Source organism: Giraffa tippelskirchi, chromosome 11 (genome assembly GCF_054371585.1).
Source record: "Giraffa tippelskirchi isolate mGirTip1 chromosome 11, T2T-mGirTip1v1.2.pri, whole genome shotgun sequence".
Taxonomy (NCBI): Eukaryota; Metazoa; Chordata; class Mammalia; order Artiodactyla; family Giraffidae; genus Giraffa; species Giraffa tippelskirchi.
The window spans coordinates 106,461,154-106,484,435 of NC_137285.1; the positions used below are offsets into that span (position 1 = coordinate 106,461,154).

General features: G+C 40.1%; 1 protein-coding gene across 11 annotated transcripts in view; it reads left to right on the forward strand.

Moving 5' to 3' along the window:
* TBCEL (tubulin folding cofactor E like) overlaps positions 1-23,282 on the forward strand; it is an 80,110-nt gene that overhangs the window by 32,944 nt on the left and 23,884 nt on the right. For all 11 annotated transcript variants that reach the window (XR_014068825.1, XR_014068826.1, XM_081541630.1 and 8 more), the window contains 2 exons: positions 9,393-9,519; positions 14,013-14,129. Coding sequence is in view for 9 of the 11 variants with exons in the window: in XM_081541630.1 (XP_081397756.1) it covers positions 9,393-9,519; positions 14,013-14,129 (244 nt within the window). In the remaining 2 variants the exon portion in view is untranslated. The remainder of the gene's footprint in view (positions 1-9,392; positions 9,520-14,012; positions 14,130-23,282) is intronic.

Sequence of the window (23,282 nt, forward strand, 5' to 3'; positions counted from 1 at the left end):
ATTCTCACTTATCTTTTCTAGTATTTACATATAATTGATTATCAGTTTGTTGCCGTTTCATTCTGCATATAACAGGAATGAATATTTTAGCCTAATTTTAAAAATGAGTAAGCTTTATTATTTGGAGTCTTAATATTCACAGCAAAATTGAGCAGAGGGTACATAGAGTTCCCATATACTCCCTGCCCCTACTCATGCAAAACCTATCAACATCCCAGCACCAAAGTGATACATTCAGTTTACCTACATTGACATCATCCAAAGTCCAGAGTTTACACTCTTGGTGTTGTTCATTGTGTGGGTTTGGACAAGTTTGTAGTGACACACATCTACCATTGTAGTACTGTACATCATAGTTAATGGAGGTGATGGAATTCCAGTTGAGCTATTTCAAATCCTCAAAGGTGATGCTGTGAAAGTGCTGCACTCAATATGCCAGCAAATTTGGACAACTCAGCAGTGGCCACAGGACTGGAAAAGGTCAGTTTTCGTTCCAATCCCAAAGAAAGGCAATGCCAAAGAATGCTCAAACTACTGCACAATTGCACTCATCTCACGTGCTAGTAAAGTAATGCTCAAAATTCTCCAAGCCAGGCTTCAGCAATACGTGAACCGTGAACTTCCAGATGTTCAAGCTGGTTTTAGAAAAGGCAGAGGAACCAGAGATCAAATTGCCAATATCCGCTGGATCATCGAAAAAGCAAGAGAGTTCCAGAAAAACATCTATTTCTGCTTTATTGACTATGCCAAAGCCTTTGACTGTGTGGATCACAATAAACTGTGGAAAATTCTGAAAGAGATGGGAATACCAGACCATCTGACCTGTCTCTTGAGAAACCTGTATGCAGGTCAGGAAGCAACAGTTAGAACTGGACATGGAACAACAGACTGGTTCCAAATAGGAAAAGGAGTCCGTCAAGGCTGTATATTGTCACCCTGCTTATTTAACTTATATGCAGAGTACATCATGAGAAACGCTGGGCTGGAAGAAACACAAGCTGGAATCAAGATTGCCGGGAGAAATATCAATAACCTCAGATATGTGGATGACACCACCCTTATGGCAGAGAGTGAAGAAGAACTAAAGAGCCTCTTGATGAAGGTGAAGGAGGAGAGTGAAAAAGTTGGCTTAAAGCTCAACATTCAGAAAACTAAGATCATGGCATCTGGTCCCATCACTGCATGGGAAATAGATGGGGAAACAGTGGAAACAGTGTCAGACTTTACTTTTTTGGGCTCCAGAATCACTGCTGATGGTGACTGTAGCCATGAAATTAAAAGACGCTTACTCCTTGGAAGGAAGGTTATGGCCAACCTAGATAGCATGTTTAAAAGCAGAGACATTACTTTGCCAACAAAGGTCCGTCTAGTCAAGGCTATGGTTTTTCCAGTGGTCATGTATGGATGTGAGAGTTGGACGGTGAAGAAAGCTGAGCGCCGCAGAATTGATGCTTTTGAACTGTGGTGTTGGAGAAGACTCTTGAGAGTCCCTTGGACTGCAAGGAGATCCAATCAATCCATCCTAAAAGAGATCAATCCTGGGTGTTCATTGGAGGGTCTGATGTTGAAGCTGAAGCTCCAATACTTTGGGCACCTCATGCGAAGGGTTGACTCATTGGAAAAGACCCTAATGCTGGGTAGGATTGGGGGCGGGAGGAGAAGGGGACGACAGAGGATGAGATGGTTGGATGGCATCACCGACTCGATGAACATGGGTTTGGGTAGACTCCGGGAGTTGGTGATGCACAGAGAGGCCTGGCGTGCTGCAGTTCATGGGGTCGCAGAGAGTCGGACACTACTGAGCGACTGAACTGAACTGAACTGAACTGAACATCATAGTTTACTGCCCTGACTATCCTCTGTTCTCTGCCTGTTCATCCCTTCTACCTCCCTAATCCCTGGCAACCACTGATGTTTTTGCTGTCTCCATAGTTTTGTCTCTTCCAGAATGTCATAGAGTTGGAATCATACAGTGTATAGCCTTTTCAGATTGGCTTCTTTAACTGAGTAATTCACTTCTTTCTCTTAGTTTAAATTCCTTCATGTATTTTCATGACTTGATAGCTCATTTCATTTTTAGTGGTAAATAATATTCCATTATCTGGATGTACCAGGGTTTATTTATTTACTCACAAACTGAAGGATATCTTGGTTTCTTCCACATTTTGGCTTAATTAATAAAGCTGCTGTAAACCTCCATGTGTAGATTTTTGTGTGGATATGTTTTCAGTTCATTTGGGTGAATTACAAAGCACAGTTGCTAGATCATATAGTAAGAATATGTGTAGTTTTGTAAGAAGTTACGAAACTCTCTTCTAAAGTGGCTGTACCATTTGCATTGCACCAGTAATGAATGAGAGTTCCTGTTGCTCCACATCCTTTGTCAGCATTTGGTTCTGTGAGTGTTTTGGCTTTTGGCCATTCTAACAGGTGTATGACAGGTTCTATGAAGACCTGCAAGACCTCCTAGAACTAACACCCAAAAAAGATATCCTTTTCATTATAGGGGACTGGAATGCAAAAGTAGGAAGTCAAGAAACACCTGGCGTAACAGGCAAGTTTGGCCTTGGAGTACAGAATGAAGCAGGGCAAAGGCTAATAGAGTTTTGCCACGAGAACGCACTGGTAATAGCAAACACCCTATTCCAACAACACAAGAGAAGACTCTACACGTGGACATCACCAGATGGTCAACACCAAAATCAGATTGATTATATTCTTTGCAGCCAAAGATGGAGAAGCTCTATACAGTCAGCAAAAGCAAGACCAGGAGCAGACTGTGGCTCAGATCATGAACTGCTTATTGCCAAATTCAGACTTAAATTGAAGAAAGTAGGGAAAACCACTAGACCATTCAGGTATGACCTAGATCAAACCCTTATGAGTATACAGTGGAAGTGAAAAATAGATTTAAGGGACTAGACCTGATAGACAGAGTGCCTGACAAACTATGGACAGAGGTTGGTGACATTGTGCAGGAGACAGGGATCAAGAAAATCCCCATGGAAAAGAAATGCAAGAAAGCAAAATGGCTGTCTGAGGAGGCCTTACAGATAGCTGGGAAGAGAAGAGAAGCAAAAAGCAAAGGAGAAAAGGAAAGATATTCCCATCTCAATGCAGAGTTCCAAAGAATAGCAAGGAGAGATGAGAAAGCCTTCCTCAGCAATCAGTGCAAAGAAATAGAGGAAAACAACAGATTGGGAAAGACTAGAGATCTCTTCAAGAAAATTAGAGATACCAAAGGAACATTTCATGCAAAGATGGGCTCGACAAAGGACAGAAATGGTATGGACCTAACAGAAGCAGAAGATATTAAGAAGAGGTGGCAAGAATACACAGAAGAACTGTACAAAAAAGATCTTCATGACCCAGATAATCACGATGGTGTGATCACTCACCTAGAGCCAGACATCCTGGAATGTGAAGTGAAGTGGGCCTTAGAAAGCATCATTACAAACAAAGCTGGTGGAGGTGATGGAATTCCAGTTGAGCTATTTCAAATTCTCAAAGGTGATGCTGTGAAAGTGCTGCACTCGATATGCCAGCAAATTTGGAAAACTCAGCAGTGGCCACAGGACTGGAAAAGGTCAGTTTTCGTTCCAATCCCAAAGAAAGGCAATGCCAAAGAATGCTCAAACTACCGCACAATTGCACTCATCTCACATGCTAGTAAAGTAATGCTCAAAATTCTCCAAGCCAGGCTTCAGCAATACGTGAACTGTGAACTTCCAGATGTTCAAGCTGGTTTTAGAAAAGGCAGAGGAACCAGAGATGAAATTGCCAATATCCGCTGGATCATCAAAAAAGCAAGAGAGTTCCAGAAAAACATCTATTTCTGCTTTATTGACTATGCCAAAGCCTTTGACTGTGTGGATCACAATAAACTGTGGAAAATTCTGAAAGAGATGGGAATACCAGACCATCTGACCTGCCTCTTGAGAAACCTGTATGCAGGTCAGGAAGCAACAGTTAGAACTGGACATGGAACAACAGACTGGTTCCAAATAGGAAAAGGAGTCCGTCAAGGCTGTATATTGTCACCCTGCTTATTTAACATATATGCAGAGTACATCATGAGAAACGCTGGGCTGGAAGAAACACAAGCTGGAATCAAGATTGCCGGGAGAAATATCAATAACCTCAGATATGTGGATGACACCACCCTTATGGCAGAGAGTGAAGAAGAACTAAAGAGCCTCTTGATGAAGGTGAAGGAGGAGAGTGAAAAAGTTGGCTTAAAGCTCAACGTTCAGAAAACTAAGATCATGGCATCTGGTCCCATCACTGCATGGGAAATAGATGGGGAAACAGTGGAAACAGTGTCAGACTTTACTTTTTTGGGCTCCAAAATCACTGCTGATGGTGACTGCAGCCATGAAATTAAGAGACGCTTACTCCTTGGAAGGAAGGTTATGGCCAACCTAGATAGCATATTTAAAAGCAGAGACATTACTTTGCCAACAAAGGTCCGTCTAGTCAAGGCTATGGTTTTTCCAGTGGTCATGTATGGATGTGAGAGTTGGACGGTGAAGAAAGCTGAGTGCCGAAGAATTGATGCTTTTGAGCTGTGGTGTTGGAGAAGACTCTTGAGAGTCCCTTGGACTGCAAGGAGATCCAATCAATCCATCCTAAAAGAGATCAATCCTGGGTGTTCATTGGAGGGTCTGATGTTGAAGCTGAAGCTCCAATACTTTGGGCACCTCATGCGAAGGGTTGACTCATTGGAAAAGACCCTAATGCTGGGTAGGATTGGGGGCGGGAGGAGAAGGGGACGACAGAGGATGAGATGGTTGGATGGCATCACCGACTCGATGAACATGGGTTTGGGTAGACTCCGGGAGTTGGTGATGCACAGAGAGGCCTGGCGTGCTGCAGTTCATGGGGTCGCAGAGAGTCGGACACTACTGAGCGACTGAACTGAACTGAACTGAACTGAACATCATAGTTTACTGCCCTGACTATCCTCTGTTCTCTGCCTGTTCATCCCTTCTACCTCCCTAATCCCTGGCAACCACTGATGTTTTTGCTGTCTCCATAGTTTTGTCTCTTCCAGAATGTCATAGAGTTGGAATCATACAGTGTATAGCCTTTTCAGATTGGCTTCTTTAACTGAGTAATTCACTTCTTTCTCTTAGTTTAAATTCCTTCATGTATTTTCATGACTTGATAGCTCATTTCATTTTTAGTGGTAAATAATATTCCATTATCTGGATGTACCAGGGTTTATTTATTTACTCACAAACTGAAGGATATCTTGGTTTCTTCCACATTTTGGCTTAATTAATAAAGCTGCTGTAAACCTCCATGTGTAGATTTTTGTGTGGATATGTTTTCAGTTCATTTGGGTGAATTACAAAGCACAGTTGCTAGATCATATAGTAAGAATATGTGTAGTTTTGTAAGAAGTTACGAAACTCTCTTCTAAAGTGGCTGTACCATTTGCATTGCACCAGTAATGAATGAGAGTTCCTGTTGCTCCACATCCTTTGTCAGCATTTGGTTCTGTGAGTGTTTTGGCTTTTGGCCATTCTAACAGGTGTATGACAGGTTCTATGAAGACCTGCAAGACCTCCTAGAACTAACACCCAAAAAAGATATCCTTTTCATTATAGGGGACTGGAATGCAAAAGTAGGAAGTCAAGAAACACCTGGCGTAACAGGCAAGTTTGGCCTTGGAGTACAGAATGAAGCAGGGCAAAGGCTAATAGAGTTTTGCCACGAGAACGCACTGGTAATAGCAAACACCCTATTCCAACAACACAAGAGAAGACTCTACACGTGGACATCACCAGATGGTCAACACCAAAATCAGATTGATTATATTCTTTGCAGCCAAAGATGGAGAAGCTCTATACAGTCAGCAAAAGCAAGACCAGGAGCAGACTGTGGCTCAGATCATGAACTGCTTATTGCCAAATTCAGACTTAAATTGAAGAAAGTAGGGAAAACCACTAGACCATTCAGGTATGACCTAGATCAAACCCTTATGAGTATACAGTGGAAGTGAAAAATAGATTTAAGGGACTAGACCTGATAGACAGAGTGCCTGACAAACTATGGACAGAGGTTGGTGACATTGTGCAGGAGACAGGGATCAAGAAAATCCCCATGGAAAAGAAATGCAAGAAAGCAAAATGGCTGTCTGAGGAGGCCTTACAGATAGCTGGGAAGAGAAGAGAAGCAAAAAGCAAAGGAGAAAAGGAAAGATATTCCCATCTCAATGCAGAGTTCCAAAGAATAGCAAGGAGAGATGAGAAAGCCTTCCTCAGCAATCAGTGCAAAGAAATAGAGGAAAACAACAGATTGGGAAAGACTAGAGATCTCTTCAAGAAAATTAGAGATACCAAAGGAACATTTCATGCAAAGATGGGCTCGACAAAGGACAGAAATGGTATGGACCTAACAGAAGCAGAAGATATTAAGAAGAGGTGGCAAGAATACACAGAAGAACTGTACAAAAAAGATCTTCATGACCCAGATAATCACGATGGTGTGATCACTCACCTAGAGCCAGACATCCTGGAATGTGAAGTGAAGTGGGCCTTAGAAAGCATCATTACAAACAAAGCTGGTGGAGGTGATGGAATTCCAGTTGAGCTATTTCAAATTCTCAAAGGTGATGCTGTGAAAGTGCTGCACTCGATATGCCAGCAAATTTGGAAAACTCAGCAGTGGCCACAGGACTGGAAAAGGTCAGTTTTCGTTCCAATCCCAAAGAAAGGCAATGCCAAAGAATGCTCAAACTACCGCACAATTGCACTCATCTCACATGCTAGTAAAGTAATGCTCAAAATTCTCCAAGCCAGGCTTCAGCAATACGTGAACTGTGAACTTCCAGATGTTCAAGCTGGTTTTAGAAAAGGCAGAGGAACCAGAGATGAAATTGCCAATATCCGCTGGATCATCAAAAAAGCAAGAGAGTTCCAGAAAAACATCTATTTCTGCTTTATTGACTATGCCAAAGCCTTTGACTGTGTGGATCACAATAAACTGTGGAAAATTCTGAAAGAGATGGGAATACCAGACCATCTGACCTGCCTCTTGAGAAACCTGTATGCAGGTCAGGAAGCAACAGTTAGAACTGGACATGGAACAACAGACTGGTTCCAAATAGGAAAAGGAGTCCGTCAAGGCTGTATATTGTCACCCTGCTTATTTAACATATATGCAGAGTACATCATGAGAAACGCTGGGCTGGAAGAAACACAAGCTGGAATCAAGATTGCCGGGAGAAATATCAATAACCTCAGATATGTGGATGACACCACCCTTATGGCAGAGAGTGAAGAAGAACTAAAGAGCCTCTTGATGAAGGTGAAGGAGGAGAGTGAAAAAGTTGGCTTAAAGCTCAACGTTCAGAAAACTAAGATCATGGCATCTGGTCCCATCACTGCATGGGAAATAGATGGGGAAACAGTGGAAACAGTGTCAGACTTTACTTTTTTGGGCTCCAAAATCACTGCTGATGGTGACTGCAGCCATGAAATTAAGAGACGCTTACTCCTTGGAAGGAAGGTTATGGCCAACCTAGATAGCATATTTAAAAGCAGAGACATTACTTTGCCAACAAAGGTCCGTCTAGTCAAGGCTATGGTTTTTCCAGTGGTCATGTATGGATGTGAGAGTTGGACGGTGAAGAAAGCTGAGTGCCGAAGAATTGATGCTTTTGAGCTGTGGTGTTGGAGAAGACTCTTGAGAGTCCCTTGGACTGCAAGGAGATCCAATGAATCCATCCTAAAAGAGATCAATCCTGGGTGTTCATTGGAAGGTCTGATGTTGAAGCTGAAGCTCCAATACTTTGGGCACCTCATGCGAAGGGTTGACTCATTGGAAAAGACCCTAATGCTGGGTAGGATTGGGGGCGGGAGGAGAAGGGGACGACAGAGGATGAGATGGTTGGATGGCATCACCGACTCGATGAACATGGGTTTGGGTAGACTCCGGGAGTTGGTGATGCACAGAGAGGCCTGGCGTGCTGCAATTCATGGGGTCGCAAAGAGTCGGACATGACTGAGCAACTGAACTGAACTGAACCGGTGTATAGTGGTATCTCATTGTTTTAATTTGCATTTTCCTGATAGCATATGATGTGGAACATCTTCTTGTATGCTTACTTGCTGTCTGTATTTCTTTGCTGAGATGTCTGTTTAAGTTTTCTGCCCATTTTTTAATCAGATTGTTATTTTTCTTATTGTTGAGTTTTAGGGGTTCTTTGCATATTTTGCATAACAATCCTTTATCCATGTGCCTTTAGCAAATATATTCTCCCAGTCTGTAGATTTTCTTCTCATTCTCTTGGCATTGTCTTTCTGCCTATTTTTTTTTTTTAAAGAAACCAACTATATAAGGAAAAATAATTCTGACCTATAACTGAAAAACCACACAAGTTATTTCACCATGGAGATTTTAAGGGTGGGAATTAAGTCTTAAAAACAAGTGATTATAAAGCAATTATCCTCCAATTAAAATGTTTTAAAAAGCAAGTGCTTTGCATAGGGAAACTGTTTCTTTCGCAACTGACACCACCTGAGCTGATTCCATTCTTCTTCCTAGATAAAATGGTGTTGTAAAGAGGACAGCAGTGACCTAGGTGGTTATGCACCAGTTTATTGCTCCTCTGCCTTTACCCTTGATAAAGGCTGATAGAAATAGGAAGGAAAGAAAGGGACTGTGTTGTTCTCTGCAATGGATTTAACTAATGTGTTGTAAAACTGACCAGAAATATTTTTCCTACCAGTGCCAAGTACAGACTTGGATGCTACATTTGTTCACAGCCATAGAAAGAGTTTCCTTTTAGGACTGACCAGTCTTAATTTGTTGCCTATTTTCTTGCCCGAGGAGTTCAAGATTTTTGTGTCTCAATTTGTTAGTTTTAAATCTTGACTCTGTTTTCCCTATCCCCAAAATAGAGATAGTTGAAAGATAATATTTAGTTTGTGGTTCTGTGGACCTTGCCCATTTTAGTACTTGTTAAGTAAAAATATAGTCTAGCAGTATCCACTCTTAGATTCTCTGAGTCTGTATTTGATGAAAGAGTTGATTACATCACTTTTAAAATTTTGTAATCATGACATCCATCCTGCTTATTAAACCACCGGTGGTCCCCTTTACCAGCCTTTTGAGTGGAGAATCAGTAGATGAGTGAATGTTGGAGAGTAAAGGGGATCCCTTGAACACTGGGGTCATGGAGAAAGGAGAGGCTGTAAGGAAGCTTTATGGTGTTTTATTCCATTCTTTCCTTGGATAAAGAAAAATTTCAGGATTTAGAACTAGCTTTTGTGATCATTTTAACATTTCAGAACTTACTAATGGAAATAATTTGTTTGGTGATGTTTATCTTCTCATTTGTATGCTTTTCTGGATTTACTTAAACAATATATTTCTCAAATTAGGTTTGCAGTCCTGGGAAGACATTGACAAACTAAACTCATTCCCTAAACTTGAAGAAGTGAGATTGTTAGGAATTCCTCTTCTGCAGCCATACACCACTGAGGAGCGAAGGAAGTTGGTAATAGCCAGGTTTGTTGTCCTGATTATTCTGCTTTCTTTCCTCAGTGCTTTGTTGTTTCATTAAAGGGATTATTCACTATTGGAAGGTGGGAGGAAGGGCAGTGTGTGTTTATCCATCTCCAGAACAGACTGTGCTTAGAGCTTCTGCAGCTCCAGATTCTAGAAGAAAAGGAATGTAATATGATATGAAAAATGTGAAATATAATTCATCTACCAAGACCACTGAAAAATTTCCTCACAAGTCTATTCCATTTTTATACTTTGCGATATTTACAATATTTGAAATCTTGTTTTGGGTCATGAAGAAAAACTAAGTATAATTGGGAATCAATTCCTTGTTTTCTCTGTTAACATAGAAGTCATTTACAGTGTAAATCCCTGGAAATTATGCTGTTTCATTAGTGTAAAACTCAAGAGAGCAGTATCTGTGGTTTTTTCTTGCCTTTAGATTGACCTAAACTTGACCACCACGTTGTTACCTTCTTCCTCCAACTGTCCTGCCTTTCATGTCTTCAGCTACTGCCTCCCCCAGACTACTGAAATGTCCCATGAGGGTTTATTTTTGTATGTATGTGTCTTTAACAGCATTAAGGTTTGGCTAAGATGTAAAGGGCCATGGAGCTTTGCTCTGTTCTCTCATGTATATACATAATAGTTTTGACAAGGGAATAGTAATCTTTAAGATTCGCTAAAGAAGAGTGATGCTGTAAACTGCTTTGATCTTTCTGACCAGCTAATACCTAGCAGGTCTTTATTGCTTTCCAGTTGTTAACGTACACATTAATATCCTACTGAGGAAACAAATTTCAGCATTCTTTTCTTCTAAGAAGAGTAAGTCTTGCATACCTGTGCTTTGTTTTCTTTACACAATTCTTTTATAAATATAATAAATGAATTCCTGAACTGTGACCAAATTGTACTGACTGCTCTGTAGACCTGTGCTGTTCAGTATGGTCCCATCAAGCCATGTGTGACTTTGGACACTTGAAATTATGGCTAGTCTGAATTGAAATGTACTGTAAATTAAAAAAACACACACTAGATTTCAAATACTTTATATGAACAAAAAGAACGTGAAATATCTTAGTTACTTTTTAGTGTTGATTATAGGTTGAAATATATCCTAGATATATTAGATTAAATATAATGTAGCATTAATAATGACAGAAAACTAGCCAATCTGATCACACAGACCACAGCCTTGTCTATCCCAATGAAACTAAGCCATGCCGTGTGGGGCCACCCAAGATGGACAGGTCATAGTGGAGAGGTCTGACAGAATGTGGTCCACTGGAGAAGGGCATGGCAAACCACTTCAGTATTCTTGCCTTGAGAACCCCATGAACAGTATGAAAAGGCAAAAAGATAGGAGAAAGATGAACTCCTCAGGTCGGTAGGTGCCCAATATGCTACTGGAGATCAGTGGAGAAATAACTCCAGAAAGAATGATGGGATGGAGCCAAAGCAAAAACAATACCCAGCTGTGGATGTGACTGGTGATAGAAGCAAAGTCCGATGCTGTAAAGAGCAATATTGCTTAGGAACCTAGAATGTTAGGTCCATGAATCAAGGCAAATTGGAAGTGGTCAAACAGGATATGGCAAGAGTGAACGTTGACATTCTAGGAATCAGTGAACTAAGATGGACTGGAATGGGTGAATTTAACTCAGATGACAATTACGTCTACTACTGTGAGCAGGAATCCCTTAGAAGAAATGGAGTAGTCATCATGGTCAACAAAAGAGTCCGAAATGCAGTACTTGGATGCAATCTCAAAAACGACAGAATGATCTCTGTTCATTTCCAAGGCAGACCATTCAATATCACAGTAATCCAAGTCTATGCCCCGACCAGTAATGCTGAAGAAGCTGAACTTGAACGGTTCTGTGAAGACCTACAAGACCTTTTAGAACTAACACCCAAAAAGATGTCCTTTTCATTATAGGGGACTGGAATGCAAAAGTAGGAAGTCAGGAAACACCTGGAGTAAAAGGCAAATTTGGCCTTGGAATACAGAATGAAGCAGGGCAAAGGCTAATAGAGTTTTGCCAAGAGAATGCATTGGTCATAGCAAACACCCTTTTGCAACAACACAAGAGAAGACTCTACACACGGACATCACCAGATGGTCAACACTGAAATCAGATTGATTATATTCTTTGCAACCAAAGATGGAGAAGCTCTATACAGTCAGCAAAAACAAGACCGGGAGTGGACTGTGGCTCAGATCATGAACTCTTTATTGCCAAATTCAGACTTAAATTGAAGAAAGTAGGGAAAACCACTAGACCATTCAGGTATGACCTAAATCGAATCCCTTATGATTATACAGTGGAAATGACAAATAGATTTGAGGGACTAGATCTGATAGAGTGCCTGATGAACTATGGATGGAGGTTCGTGATATTGTACAGGAGACAGGAATCAAGACCATCCCCATGGAAAAGAAATGCAAAACAGCAAAATGGCTGTCTGAGGAGACCTTACAAATAGCTGTGAAAAGAAGAGAAGCGAAAAACAAAGTAGAAAAGGAAAGATATTCCCATCTGAATGCAGAGTTCCAAAGAATAGCAAGGAGAGATAAGAAAGCCTTCCTCAGCAATCAATGCAAAGAAATAGAGGAAAACAACAGGATGGGAAAGACTAGAGATCTCTTCAAGAAAATTAGAGATACTAAGGGAAAGTTTCATGCAAAAATGGGCACAATAAAGGACAGAAATGGTATGGACCCAACAGAAGCAATTTCAAATCCTGAAAGATGATGCCGTGAAAGTGCTGCACTCAATATGCCAGCAAATCTGGAAAACACAGCAGTGGCCACAGGACTGGAAAAGGTCAGTTTTCATTCCAATCCCAAAGAAAGACAATGCCAAAGAATGCTCAAACTACCGCACAATTGCACTCATCTCACACACTAGTAAACTAATGATCAAAATTCTCCAAGCCAGGCTTCAGCAATACGTGAACCGTGAACTTCCAGATGTTCAAGCTGGTTTTAGAAAAGGCAGAGGAACCAGAGATGAAATTGCCAATATCTGCTGGATCATCGAAAAAGCATGAGAGTTCCAGAAAAACATCTATTTCTGCTTTATTGACTATGCCAAAGCCTTTGACTGTGTGGATCACAATAAACTGTGGAAAATTCTGAAAGAGATGGGAATACCAGACCATCTGACCTGTCTCTTGAGAAACCTGTATGCAGGTCAGGAAGCAACAGTTAGAACTGGACATGGAACAACAGACTGGTTCCAAATAGGAAAAGGAGTCCGTCAAGGCTGTATATTGTCACCCTGCTTATTTAACTTATATGCAGAGTACATCATGAGAAACGCTGGGCTGGAAGAAACACAAGCTGGAATCAAGATTGCTGGGAGAAATACCAATAACCTCAGATATGCAGATGACACCACCCTTATGGCAGAAAGTGAAGAAGAACTAAAGAGCCTCTTGATGAAGGTGAAGGAGGAGAGTGAAAAAGTTGGCTTAAAGCTCAACGTTCAGAAAACTAAGATCATGGCATCTGGTCCCATCACTCCATGGGAAATAGATGGGGAAACAGTGGAAACAGTGTCAGACTTTATTTTTTGGGGCTCCAAAATCACTGCAGTTGGTGACTGCAGTCGTGAAATTGAAAGACGCTTACTCCTTGGAAGGAAGGTTATGCCCAACCTAGATAGCATATTTAAAAGCAGAGACATTACTTTGCCAACAAAAGTCCGTCTAGTCAAGGCTATGGTTTTTCCAGTGGTCATGTATGGATGTGAGAGTTGGACGGTGAAGAAAGCTGAGTGCCGAAGAATTGATGCTTTTGAACTGTGGTGTTGGAGAAGACTCTTGAGAGTCCCTTGGACTGCAAGGAGATCCAACCAGTCCATCCTAAAGGAGATCAGTCCTGGGTGTTCATTGGAAGGACGGATGTTGAAGCTGAAACTCCAATACTTTGGCCACCTGATGGGAAGAATTGACTCATTGGAAAAGACCCTGATGCTGGGAAGGATTGGGGGCAGGAGGAAAAGGGGACAACGGAGGATGAGATGGTTGGATGGCATCACCGACTCGATGGACATAAGTCTGAGCAAGCTCCGGGGGTTGGTGATGGACAGGGAGGCCTGGTGTGCTGCAGTCCATGGGGTCACAAAGAGTCGGACGCGACTGAGCGACTGAACTGAATTGAGTATTAAAATTAATTTCGTTTGTTTACTTTTTACTTTTTAAAATACGGATACTAGAGAATTTAAGTTACATGTGTGGGTTGCATCATATTTAAGTTTTGACAGTGCTGCATAGAATCTTATTTTGCAAGATGAGGTATGGTTATAAAAGGTCAGTGTTACTTCCAAAAATGTAACTTGAGAGATATTTTTGGTCTGTTTATCTTCTATCATGTTAGTTCATGTCAGTAATTGTACACAAGCAGAGCTGCATCAAATGCATACTTTCAAGAGAATAAGACTGGGCCTCAAGCCAATCATTTTATTGTGTCTTTTGCTTTTGATTTATAGATTGCCATCGGTCTCCAAACTTAATGGCAGTGTTGTTACTGATGGTGAGCGAGAAGACTCCGAGAGATTTTTTATTCGTTACTATGTGGATGTCCCACAGGAAGAAGTGCCATTCAGGTAAAAACCCCTCATCAGCTTAGCAACACTTTAGCAAGTATTGAGGCAACTTAAGAACTATTGCTTTAGAGCAAAATCTAATAACTTGTTATGGGACCCTCTTAGAAGACTTTGGTGATAGGTTTAAAAAATAGAGGAAGAAACACAAAAAGCAAACCTGTTTTTTGTCATTTTCCATAGTGTATTTCTTCTAGCCTTGCATTTGTATTAGGAATGTTTGGGTAAGTATTTGACTGCTTCCAGTAGTTCCCACTCCATCTTCCATATCATCGATTCCTTTTTGTTTCTTTCCTCCAGGAGCACATTTTCACTCACCCCCAAAACTGGTCTCTTTTTTCATATTGCATCTGCTTTTAAGGTCTACTATGTTCTGCAGTTTGGAAGGCTTGGCAAATGTACATGAGTTTTAGTGATTATGAGGAAGGGACTAGAAAATAGACTCCTTAAATAGGAAATATTAAAGAAATGAGAATGTTGAGTCAGAAGAGAAATGCTGAGGCCTGAATATGAAGGGTTAATACATATTGTTCGGTGAGAAGCTAATATTCTGTAAATGTAAAGGAAATGTAGCAGATATTATTTAGGTAAACATAAAGGGAAAAAGACTCCCTAGAAAAGTTTCTGGGTATTGGAAACTAGAATCAGTTACCCCAAAAGTTATTCTTTTCTTAAAGACTTTAAGAATAACATTCAACAGGAGAAGTTTCAGACAAGATGCAAGTTAAGACTGAACCTGAGTCAAACGACATTCTGTTTACAAATTTCTGTGATTCTAATTCATTCCTTGCATCTGGCACATAACGCTCAGTCATGTCCAACTCTTTGCAAATGCATGGACTGTAGCCTGCCAGGCTTCTCTGTCCATGGGATTCTCCAGGCAAGAAATCTGGAGTAGGTTGCCATCCTCTTCTCCAGAGAATCATCCTGACCCAGAGATCAAACCCTGCATTGCAGGCAGATTCTTTACCATTTGAGCTACAAGGAAGTCCTAATTCATTCCTACTGAACATTTTTTTTCCCCAGAGTTCTCTGTTATTTACAGACTTTAAGAGAGTTTCCATACTGTAAGGCTCAACCAGGGCTGTGTAAGAGATTTACACTGTTAAGCAGTAGAATTTTAATGCTTAAATGCTTAAAATATTACACAATTAAGTAAGGATTTTGAAGGTAAACTTTTAAAATTAGCTAAGAGCAGCTAGTTAGGAAGAAATACGGCTATGCCTTTTAGCACAACCCAGAAATATTAAGTTAAACCATGTAAAAAAAATTTTAGGTTAAGAAAACTATAGCCTGATACCTATAGTTTCATTTGATTCAATCTAATGTATTATTAGAAGAAGTAAATATTCTGGCTGTAAGCGTAAGTCTGTCATGACAGATTACTTAACTTCCAGTCTGCTACAGGAAGTAGTATATATATGGCAGTAAATTGTTTCTGTCCCTGATGGCATAAGTTTCCTAAAGTGCTTTTACGCCTCTGTAGTAATCAGTATCTTGAATGCATATCATAGAAATCATCTTTATCCAGGGGAGGACTTTATTGGGAGGATATTGAGAAACTAAAAGAATTGCTAGATGGTCTAGAGAACCTGGTTTAGACAGGAACCAAGGAAGGCAAGGATAGCCAAGGTTTCCACTTACAGTCTTCTTTATAGATTTCTGTTGGCACACTGTGCTGGACTTGACCACTGAACACTTGCAGCAGTGTCATGGACTTTTGATTTCCCCATTAGTGCTGAAAATAATTTGTTACTGACCTTTGCTTCATTCTCTAAGTTCAAACCTATGCATCTGACCAATTGATTGGCTGTGTTTAAGGCATGTGCCCACACTCTGTCTCCCCAGAGATAAGAAGTAGGTTTATCTGTTCCTTTTTGGCTTCTGCAGTGAGAAGTAATAATCTTGCTTCCCCTAATCTTGGGATTTCTTCCCATGTAGGAGCAATTCAGTGAAAAGAATTTTCACTGAATATATATTTACTATAGTCTGACAATTAGATTACTTGGATTAACATCTAGATATATACCTTTTCTCCGAAGTTATGTATTAAAAATTTCTTTTCTTACCTACCCTAATAAATTCCTTATACAAATGAAAACACATTTCTTTCTCCCTGTAATGAGATAACCTATTCCAATTCTATGTAGACTGTGATCAGTTACCTACTACCAGAGATTTATGCAGTCAAGCTATTTTAGTTACCACTCTGGCCTTGATGCCTTTTTTTGTAATTATGCCTCTTTTCTCACTCACTAGTAGTAAGTAGTTATAGTTAGTAGTAGTAGTTCGATGCTACTGCCTTGTCTTTTCCTTTCTTCCTGATATTGAAATATTGAAATGGGCAACGAGATTTCAGTGTCTCCCACCAGCATCCCTGGCCTATAAAATGTTTTCCAAAGATTTGAGTGCTCTGCTCATTAATGTATTTTGCAAAGCCTTGGGGAAGGAAGTATCTCTGGGTCTTTGTAGGGTCCATGGATGGAGAATGGGTGAAGTGGTAGCAGGGTGACAGTAATTTCCTTCATCCCTGTGTGTTGAAGTTTCTGAATTCCTCCTTCCACATTAGCTCAAAGAATTTGTGGCATTTCAACTTGTTTTAGCATAGACCACCACCATTGAGTCCAGTTTCCAGTCAGCCAGCTTAGAACCACTCTAAATAATTCTAAACCATTGAAGCTAGCCACTAGGTTTTATAAAATTCAGAACCTTTGGTAATATACCTACACAAAATCAGCCAGATCTAGAATTGCTTTTTTTCCCCTTGGTTAACACAACTAATTTCTTATATTCCCTATATTCATTTCCCATATGTTTGTCCATATAAATGACCAAAGACTTGTAAATGTTTTGATGTTTTTGTAATTGATCCCACAGACTATGCTGTGATTTGATTGATGGTGGTGCAGTAGAGTATGTATGTGGAAGGAGGAGGCAAATGGGGAATTAGTTTACACTTGCAAGGTAATTCCCTCAGGCAAGGGGATTTTAATGCCTTCTCAAGCCACAGAGGAACAGTCTTATTGGACCCAGTGAGGAGCCCCCACTTGGGGGCCTCAGTGAGGATTTAGGGATTCAGGATATTCCCAAGTCCTCAGAGTCCTTCCTTATATACACTTCCATTCCAGTATATGCTCTCTCTCCCATCAGTGCTCCAACTTTCATAGAATAGTTCAATATGGATGCAAAATGACCTATAATTAAGCAACCTAGAGCATAAAATCTTGTATATTTGTTTTTATAGCTACTTCAGCTCTGTTGTAAGAGAGCAAAGATCCTTTATAGGAATTTGACATTAACATTCTCTTTATGTAATATTCTCTATTTTGTACCCTTAGAATAGTAAGTGCTCATAGTCTTGAATTGTTCATTCCCTTCATGTGTTTTATTCTTGGCAGCACTCTGTCAGTCTCCTAGAGCATTTCATGTGAACTCAAGTGATAATTAGTTATGTCACCACTCATGGCAAGGACTTGTAGAATCCCTCCCATGAATACTGTGGTATTCACTGGCCTCTAGTAGGCCAGAAACCAATCCCAAATCACCTTTAATTACGTGAGGTACTATTGCTGGGAATCTACTCCCTAGTAGCAGGCCCTTAGGGCACAGAACAGAAATGAACTCTGGCCAACTTAAGTAGAACAGGAATTTAGTAAAAGAATAATGAATACTGTATAGGGCTCAGAATTGATAAGATTAGAGAATTAGGCTTGGGCAGGGTTGAGGGGAAGGCAGGCACAGCCAAAATTTCTGTAGCTCTCACTGTACAAACAGTATCCTTCTTACACTGGTCACTGGACAGTCATCAGTAAGTTGCTAGACTTCACTGCCTTTAGACATTTTGCAGCCATACTTTTGGATGTTTGACTCTTCCTTATCTGCTGTGAGTAATCTCTATCAGACCTCATGTCCTTGCATTACATCTTAGGATTTAAAATTCCAGCTATAGTTAGACAGGTTTATGTCACCTTCTCAGGTTCTAGCTTCCAGGGGAGAAAGAGAATACCTACTCTTTAGCTTCTGTAGTGGGATGTGGTTTATGCCTCGCATCTATCTTGGGTTTCCCTCAAATCAGAAGGGCATTCTGATGCCAAAGTTGACATATATCCACTGTAGTACACATTCCCTAGTAGTTTTCTAATAAATCTCCTGGTGGACTGATTTTTGAGCCACTATAATATGCCAGGAGCTGTGTTAGCCATTTTTAAAAGAATATAGCATTCATGCTGATGTAAGATGAAATGGTAAGTAACAGAGAGGAATTTATATTAAAATGCATTCATTATGAATTAAGAGTGATATATAAACAGGGCATTAGTATTATACTTACCATCTCTTTAATTGTCTTCCAAGTTATATGCGTAATTTTTCCCCCAAACGCCAATGAATAGTGAAGAGCACAGTGCATAGTTAGTAAAAGGTAAAAATTTGACTTCTGGATAATTTAATGTTTCATACCGAATTACATTTGAGCTTTAGTTTCCTGGTGGGATTGAGGTATCTGTTTATTTTGAAGAAAACATTCCTTTTCACTTGACCATGGATTTTTAAAATCTTGATTTCCCTATAAATTCTGACTTTCCCAGCATCCTTCCCCAGTTTTTAGTCTCCCCAGGCTTCTCCTCTCATTTTCCTGTCTTGTGTCATTAATCACCAAATACCTCTGCTCACCTTAGACATAAGTAAGAAAAGTTAGCCAAAATGTCTTTTGAGAGCATGAATAAAAGGCCATTATGATCTGTTCAGTCTCCTTTATGGTAGCAAAGTTATTTTGTGAGTCAGTCGGATTATTCACACACATCTGTTTCCATATGATTAGTCATTTTGGCAACAGAAGACTTTAAAGATGATCAAGAAATTTACATATTCTTTTTTTCTACCTCAGAATAAAATATAAGCTCCAGTTAACCTGTATCACTTCAATTTTTTATAATGAACAGAATAAAATGTTTAGAGGACTGAAGGGAGACATACTTATTAAGAGTGTTATAATTCCTTACAGGTGCTCCCCTTCTACTGGTGGGTGGAGCTGGAAGCTTAGCCTCTACTGTGTCTGTTTGTGGTAATTATGGACTGACGCACAAAAAGCAGAGGAGTCGCCCATATGTTTCATCTTTATTTATTTGTGAAACAATAGAAGACGAAAAATCTCGTCTGTTTCATGATTCTTGGTCTTTAAACATGGTAGTGTTTGCTTTTCCAATCAATAGACTTTCTTTTAGATTCTTCATCTCTGCCTAGTCTCTTCATGGCTTGTATGGCAGTGGTGTGCTATTTCAGAATCGGTTCAGTGGGTGCTGCCAGTGGTTGAAAAGATGTCCTCACTGGGTTGGTCATGTTTCAGTCATTGGACTCTCATATTTTACCAGGAGACCTTCTAGGAAATAACTCTAGATTCTAGATGGGTTTCAAGGGCAGTTTAATTTATTTACTGAATACCTACTATGAACTAAGAGGCATTGAGCCAGAAGCTGCAGCTAAGACAAAATAGTAGTATCTATTCTTAAGAAAGTTGCCATCTGGGCTAAGCTAGAGATATATTTCCTCTGCTGGAGGCTCCTCATGTTCCCAACTTCTAAAAATCCAGTTCCCTCAGGATTTCATCTTTGCATCTCTTCTCTTCTGTACTCATCCCGTAGGTACTTTTATCTAGTCCTGTGACTTTCCACACCTTTTGATTTCAAATAATTGCCAAATTTATTCAGATCTGATCTGCCCCTAAATTCCAAACTAATATTTCCAGATATCTACCTGATATCTCTATCTGGATGTTTAACCCTAATCAAACTTTTGGTCCCTTCTTTACCTTTCCTTGGGCCCTTGCCTTCCCTGCTTTATCTGCTACTGTGTACATTTTCCTCTATCTCTTCATTCTTCCAGTTGCTCAAGATTACGAGTTGGGCTTCATCCCTGATTTCTTTCTCTTATACCCCACAACTAGTCCATTTTTCAATTCTGCTTTCAAAAATATATAGAATCTTAGTACTTCTTAGCATCGTCTTAGTTCAAGCCTTCCTCATCTCTTATCTGTATTATTATAGTTGCCTTCCAATTGTGTTTACCAACTCTAAGCTTGCACTACTTACTGCACAGCAGGCCAGTAAATCAAGAGACAAGTTGTTAGGATAGGGAAGAGTGACTTTATTTAGAAAGCCCCCAGACTGAGAAGATGGTGGATTAGCATCCCAAAGAATCATCTTACTTGAGTTAGAATTCAGGCTTCTTTTACATTAAACGGGGAGGGAGTTTGGTTTGTTTTTGCAAACTTCTTGCTGTGGGAATCCTTTGTTCTTGTAGCTGTGTGAGTAGGTCAGGTCACTGATGTCTCTGTAAACCTCCAAGGAGAGAAGTGTTATTCTCTATCCTGCAACTTTTTTTTATCTCATATCTTATCCAATGAAAAGTGTTGCACTTTTAAAGATCAGAGTCATGAGAATGGGCTATCCTGTATTATATTTCAGGCTAAGGCAACATTCTTAACTTGAAGCAAAGCAATAGAAAACAAAGGATAAGTAAAATGTAACAGATCTAATATGGAGTCAGATTTGTTCTTTTTCTATTGCAATTGGCCTCCCTATATCCACCCTTGCCCCATATTCTCCACATGCTGTGCTTAGTCTCTCCATCTCTCCATTCTTGGAGATTTGTGTCCGACTCTTTGTGACCCCATGAACTGTAGCCCTCCTGGCTCCTTTGTCCATGGGGATTCTCCAGGCAAGAATACTGGAGTGGGTTGCCATGGCCTCCTCCAGGGCATCTTCCCAACCCAGGGGTCGAACCCAGGTCTCCCGCATTGCAGGCAGATTCTTTACCATCTGAGCCACCAGGGAAGCCCAATTCTCCACGTGGCAGCCAGTTTATAAGAACTCAAATATATGGGGGAAAAAATCCTTGCTGTTCATCAAACCAAGCACACTCCGCCTCAGGCCTTTGCATTGTTTCCCCTGTTGAGAATGGACCACATCAACTGCTGGGCTCTCTTTCTGATACCTCATCAAAGACTCCCTCCCTGACCGAGCTAGCTAAAACAGCACACCTCTGTCTCCTGCCATTCTCTTAACCTACCATTATTTGTATTTATCAACACCTAACTTACATTTCTTATGACTGAGTTAATCTGGTGAAGATGAGGGAAGAATATTCCAGATAGAAGGGAGTATGTGGGAAGTTAAGGCACAGAGGTATGAAATAAGTCTTTAATTCCAGTATGACTTAATGAAAAGCAATTAAATGGGAAGTCGTGGCAGATAACACTGGGGAGGAAGGTAGAAACCAGGGCAGGCCGTTAAGACCTTGGCATGCCATGCCAGTAAACTAGGACTTTTATCTTGTGGGCCGTGGGAAATCATTGAAAGGCTTCAAGCGGGAAAGTTATGTGGGCAGACTTTAGTTTGTGTTTAGAAGGAGAAGCAGAGAGAGACCCAGGGACCTAGTTAATAACTGAGACTTGAGTAAAGGAGGATATATGTATCAGTGGTCCTTTATGTCTCTTTACAGAGGCACATGTTAAGACTGAATTTCACTGTAGAATTTGAAGCCATTTTTAGAAAATACCTTGTGAAATTCTATGTGTTTTCTGGTATTTATAGTCCTGATTTCTCTAGGGGTATAAAAGTACCATTTAGAGAGAAAAAACTCCACATTTATGAATCTGGTACATGTTAAAATGTACCTATTTATTATTTTTTGCCTTGCCATTTATCAGGCATCTCTCCACATTGCCTGTATTTATCAGTTTTCCCTTTATTTTGTGTTTTCTTTATCTCTTAATTTCCTGAGAGATTGAATTTAAGTTACTTATTTCCTACTTAACTAATACACAGCTCCCCTGTGTTTAGTTTTAAAGAGAAACAGAAAAAGAAAAACCATGTTAACTTTTCTTTTAGAAATCAACATATCATATATCTTTTGGGGGGTCCAATGGTTTCTATTTATTTTTAAAGACAGGGAAAGTAAATGTATTGATTTGGGATGTCTTTTTTTAGACTTGAGAATTTTATTTTTCATAAAAGGGAGTTATGAGAGGCATAGCTCCAGTGAGCAGTTATTTGATAGAAAGAAATGCTGTTGTCAGAGACAGAGTGGCAGAGCCAAAAGTAAAGTTTTCTTAAAGGCTTTTCTTTTTGCTTTTATCCTCCTTTAGTATCTCACTTTATGTTTGTCCCAAGGAGTCCCTAAACTGTGCCCTGGGAAATCCTTATTTATGATGTCAGGGATTCTAGTAGGCATTCCTCAAATGTTTATTGGATTGTCATTAGTGGTAACCAGCTTTTTAAAATATGGAGAGCATGTTTTTTCCTGCTTAAGACTAATGGCTTTTCTAAATGGAGCTGATTGTATCTTCATGTTACTGTGAGAGCAGGGCAGCAGGCTGTATTTGGACCCCACCTCAATGAAGGCTTATTTTGCCCTGGGTGCTGGAGAAATCCTAGTGTGCCGTGTCGTTCCCTCGTATCCCTTCCAGACAGAGGACCTGCTGTTGTGAGGGAACATTCCTCCTTTGGACAGAGTCTCTTGGGCTTCTCCATACTGCCAGGCTCCATCATCCTCTGACAAGGGCCGTGACACAGCACTCCTCACATTCAGCTGCAAGCCTGATGAGAAACAAAAGGGGCTTTCTGCTTGGCGCACCCTGGAGAGCCTCTGAAATGTTAGCTCTCTCTGTTGCTTACAGCTTTTGTCATTCCAATTACCATGGACTTGATTGTGACTTCTTTCCACTTTCCCAGCCCAGCAGAAGATAGGCTGCCTTCCTAATCTTGATTAGAGTTATATATGAGAATTTGAACATAGCTGCAAAGGAAAGAAAGAATGAGAACCAGCCCTCCCAAATCATGGTCTTGGGGGAAATTTTCTTTGTTGTCTAAACTTTTTGTTTTGGCCAGGGCATGGGGCCAGTTTTATCTTTTATTGTTTTTGTTTGCTTTTTTAGAATTAAAGTACTGAGAATAATATATAAATACTCATGTTCACATGGTTCAGAACTGATGATTTTTAGTATTTTACTCTTTTATTTTTTCATTGAAATAGATAATATTACAGATAAAACTGGAGTACCTTTTTGTCTCTGTTCTTAGTCCTGTTTCTTACTCCAAGAAGTAACCAACCACTGACAAGAATTTGATGTATGTAGTTGATGTCTACTTATTATGTTTT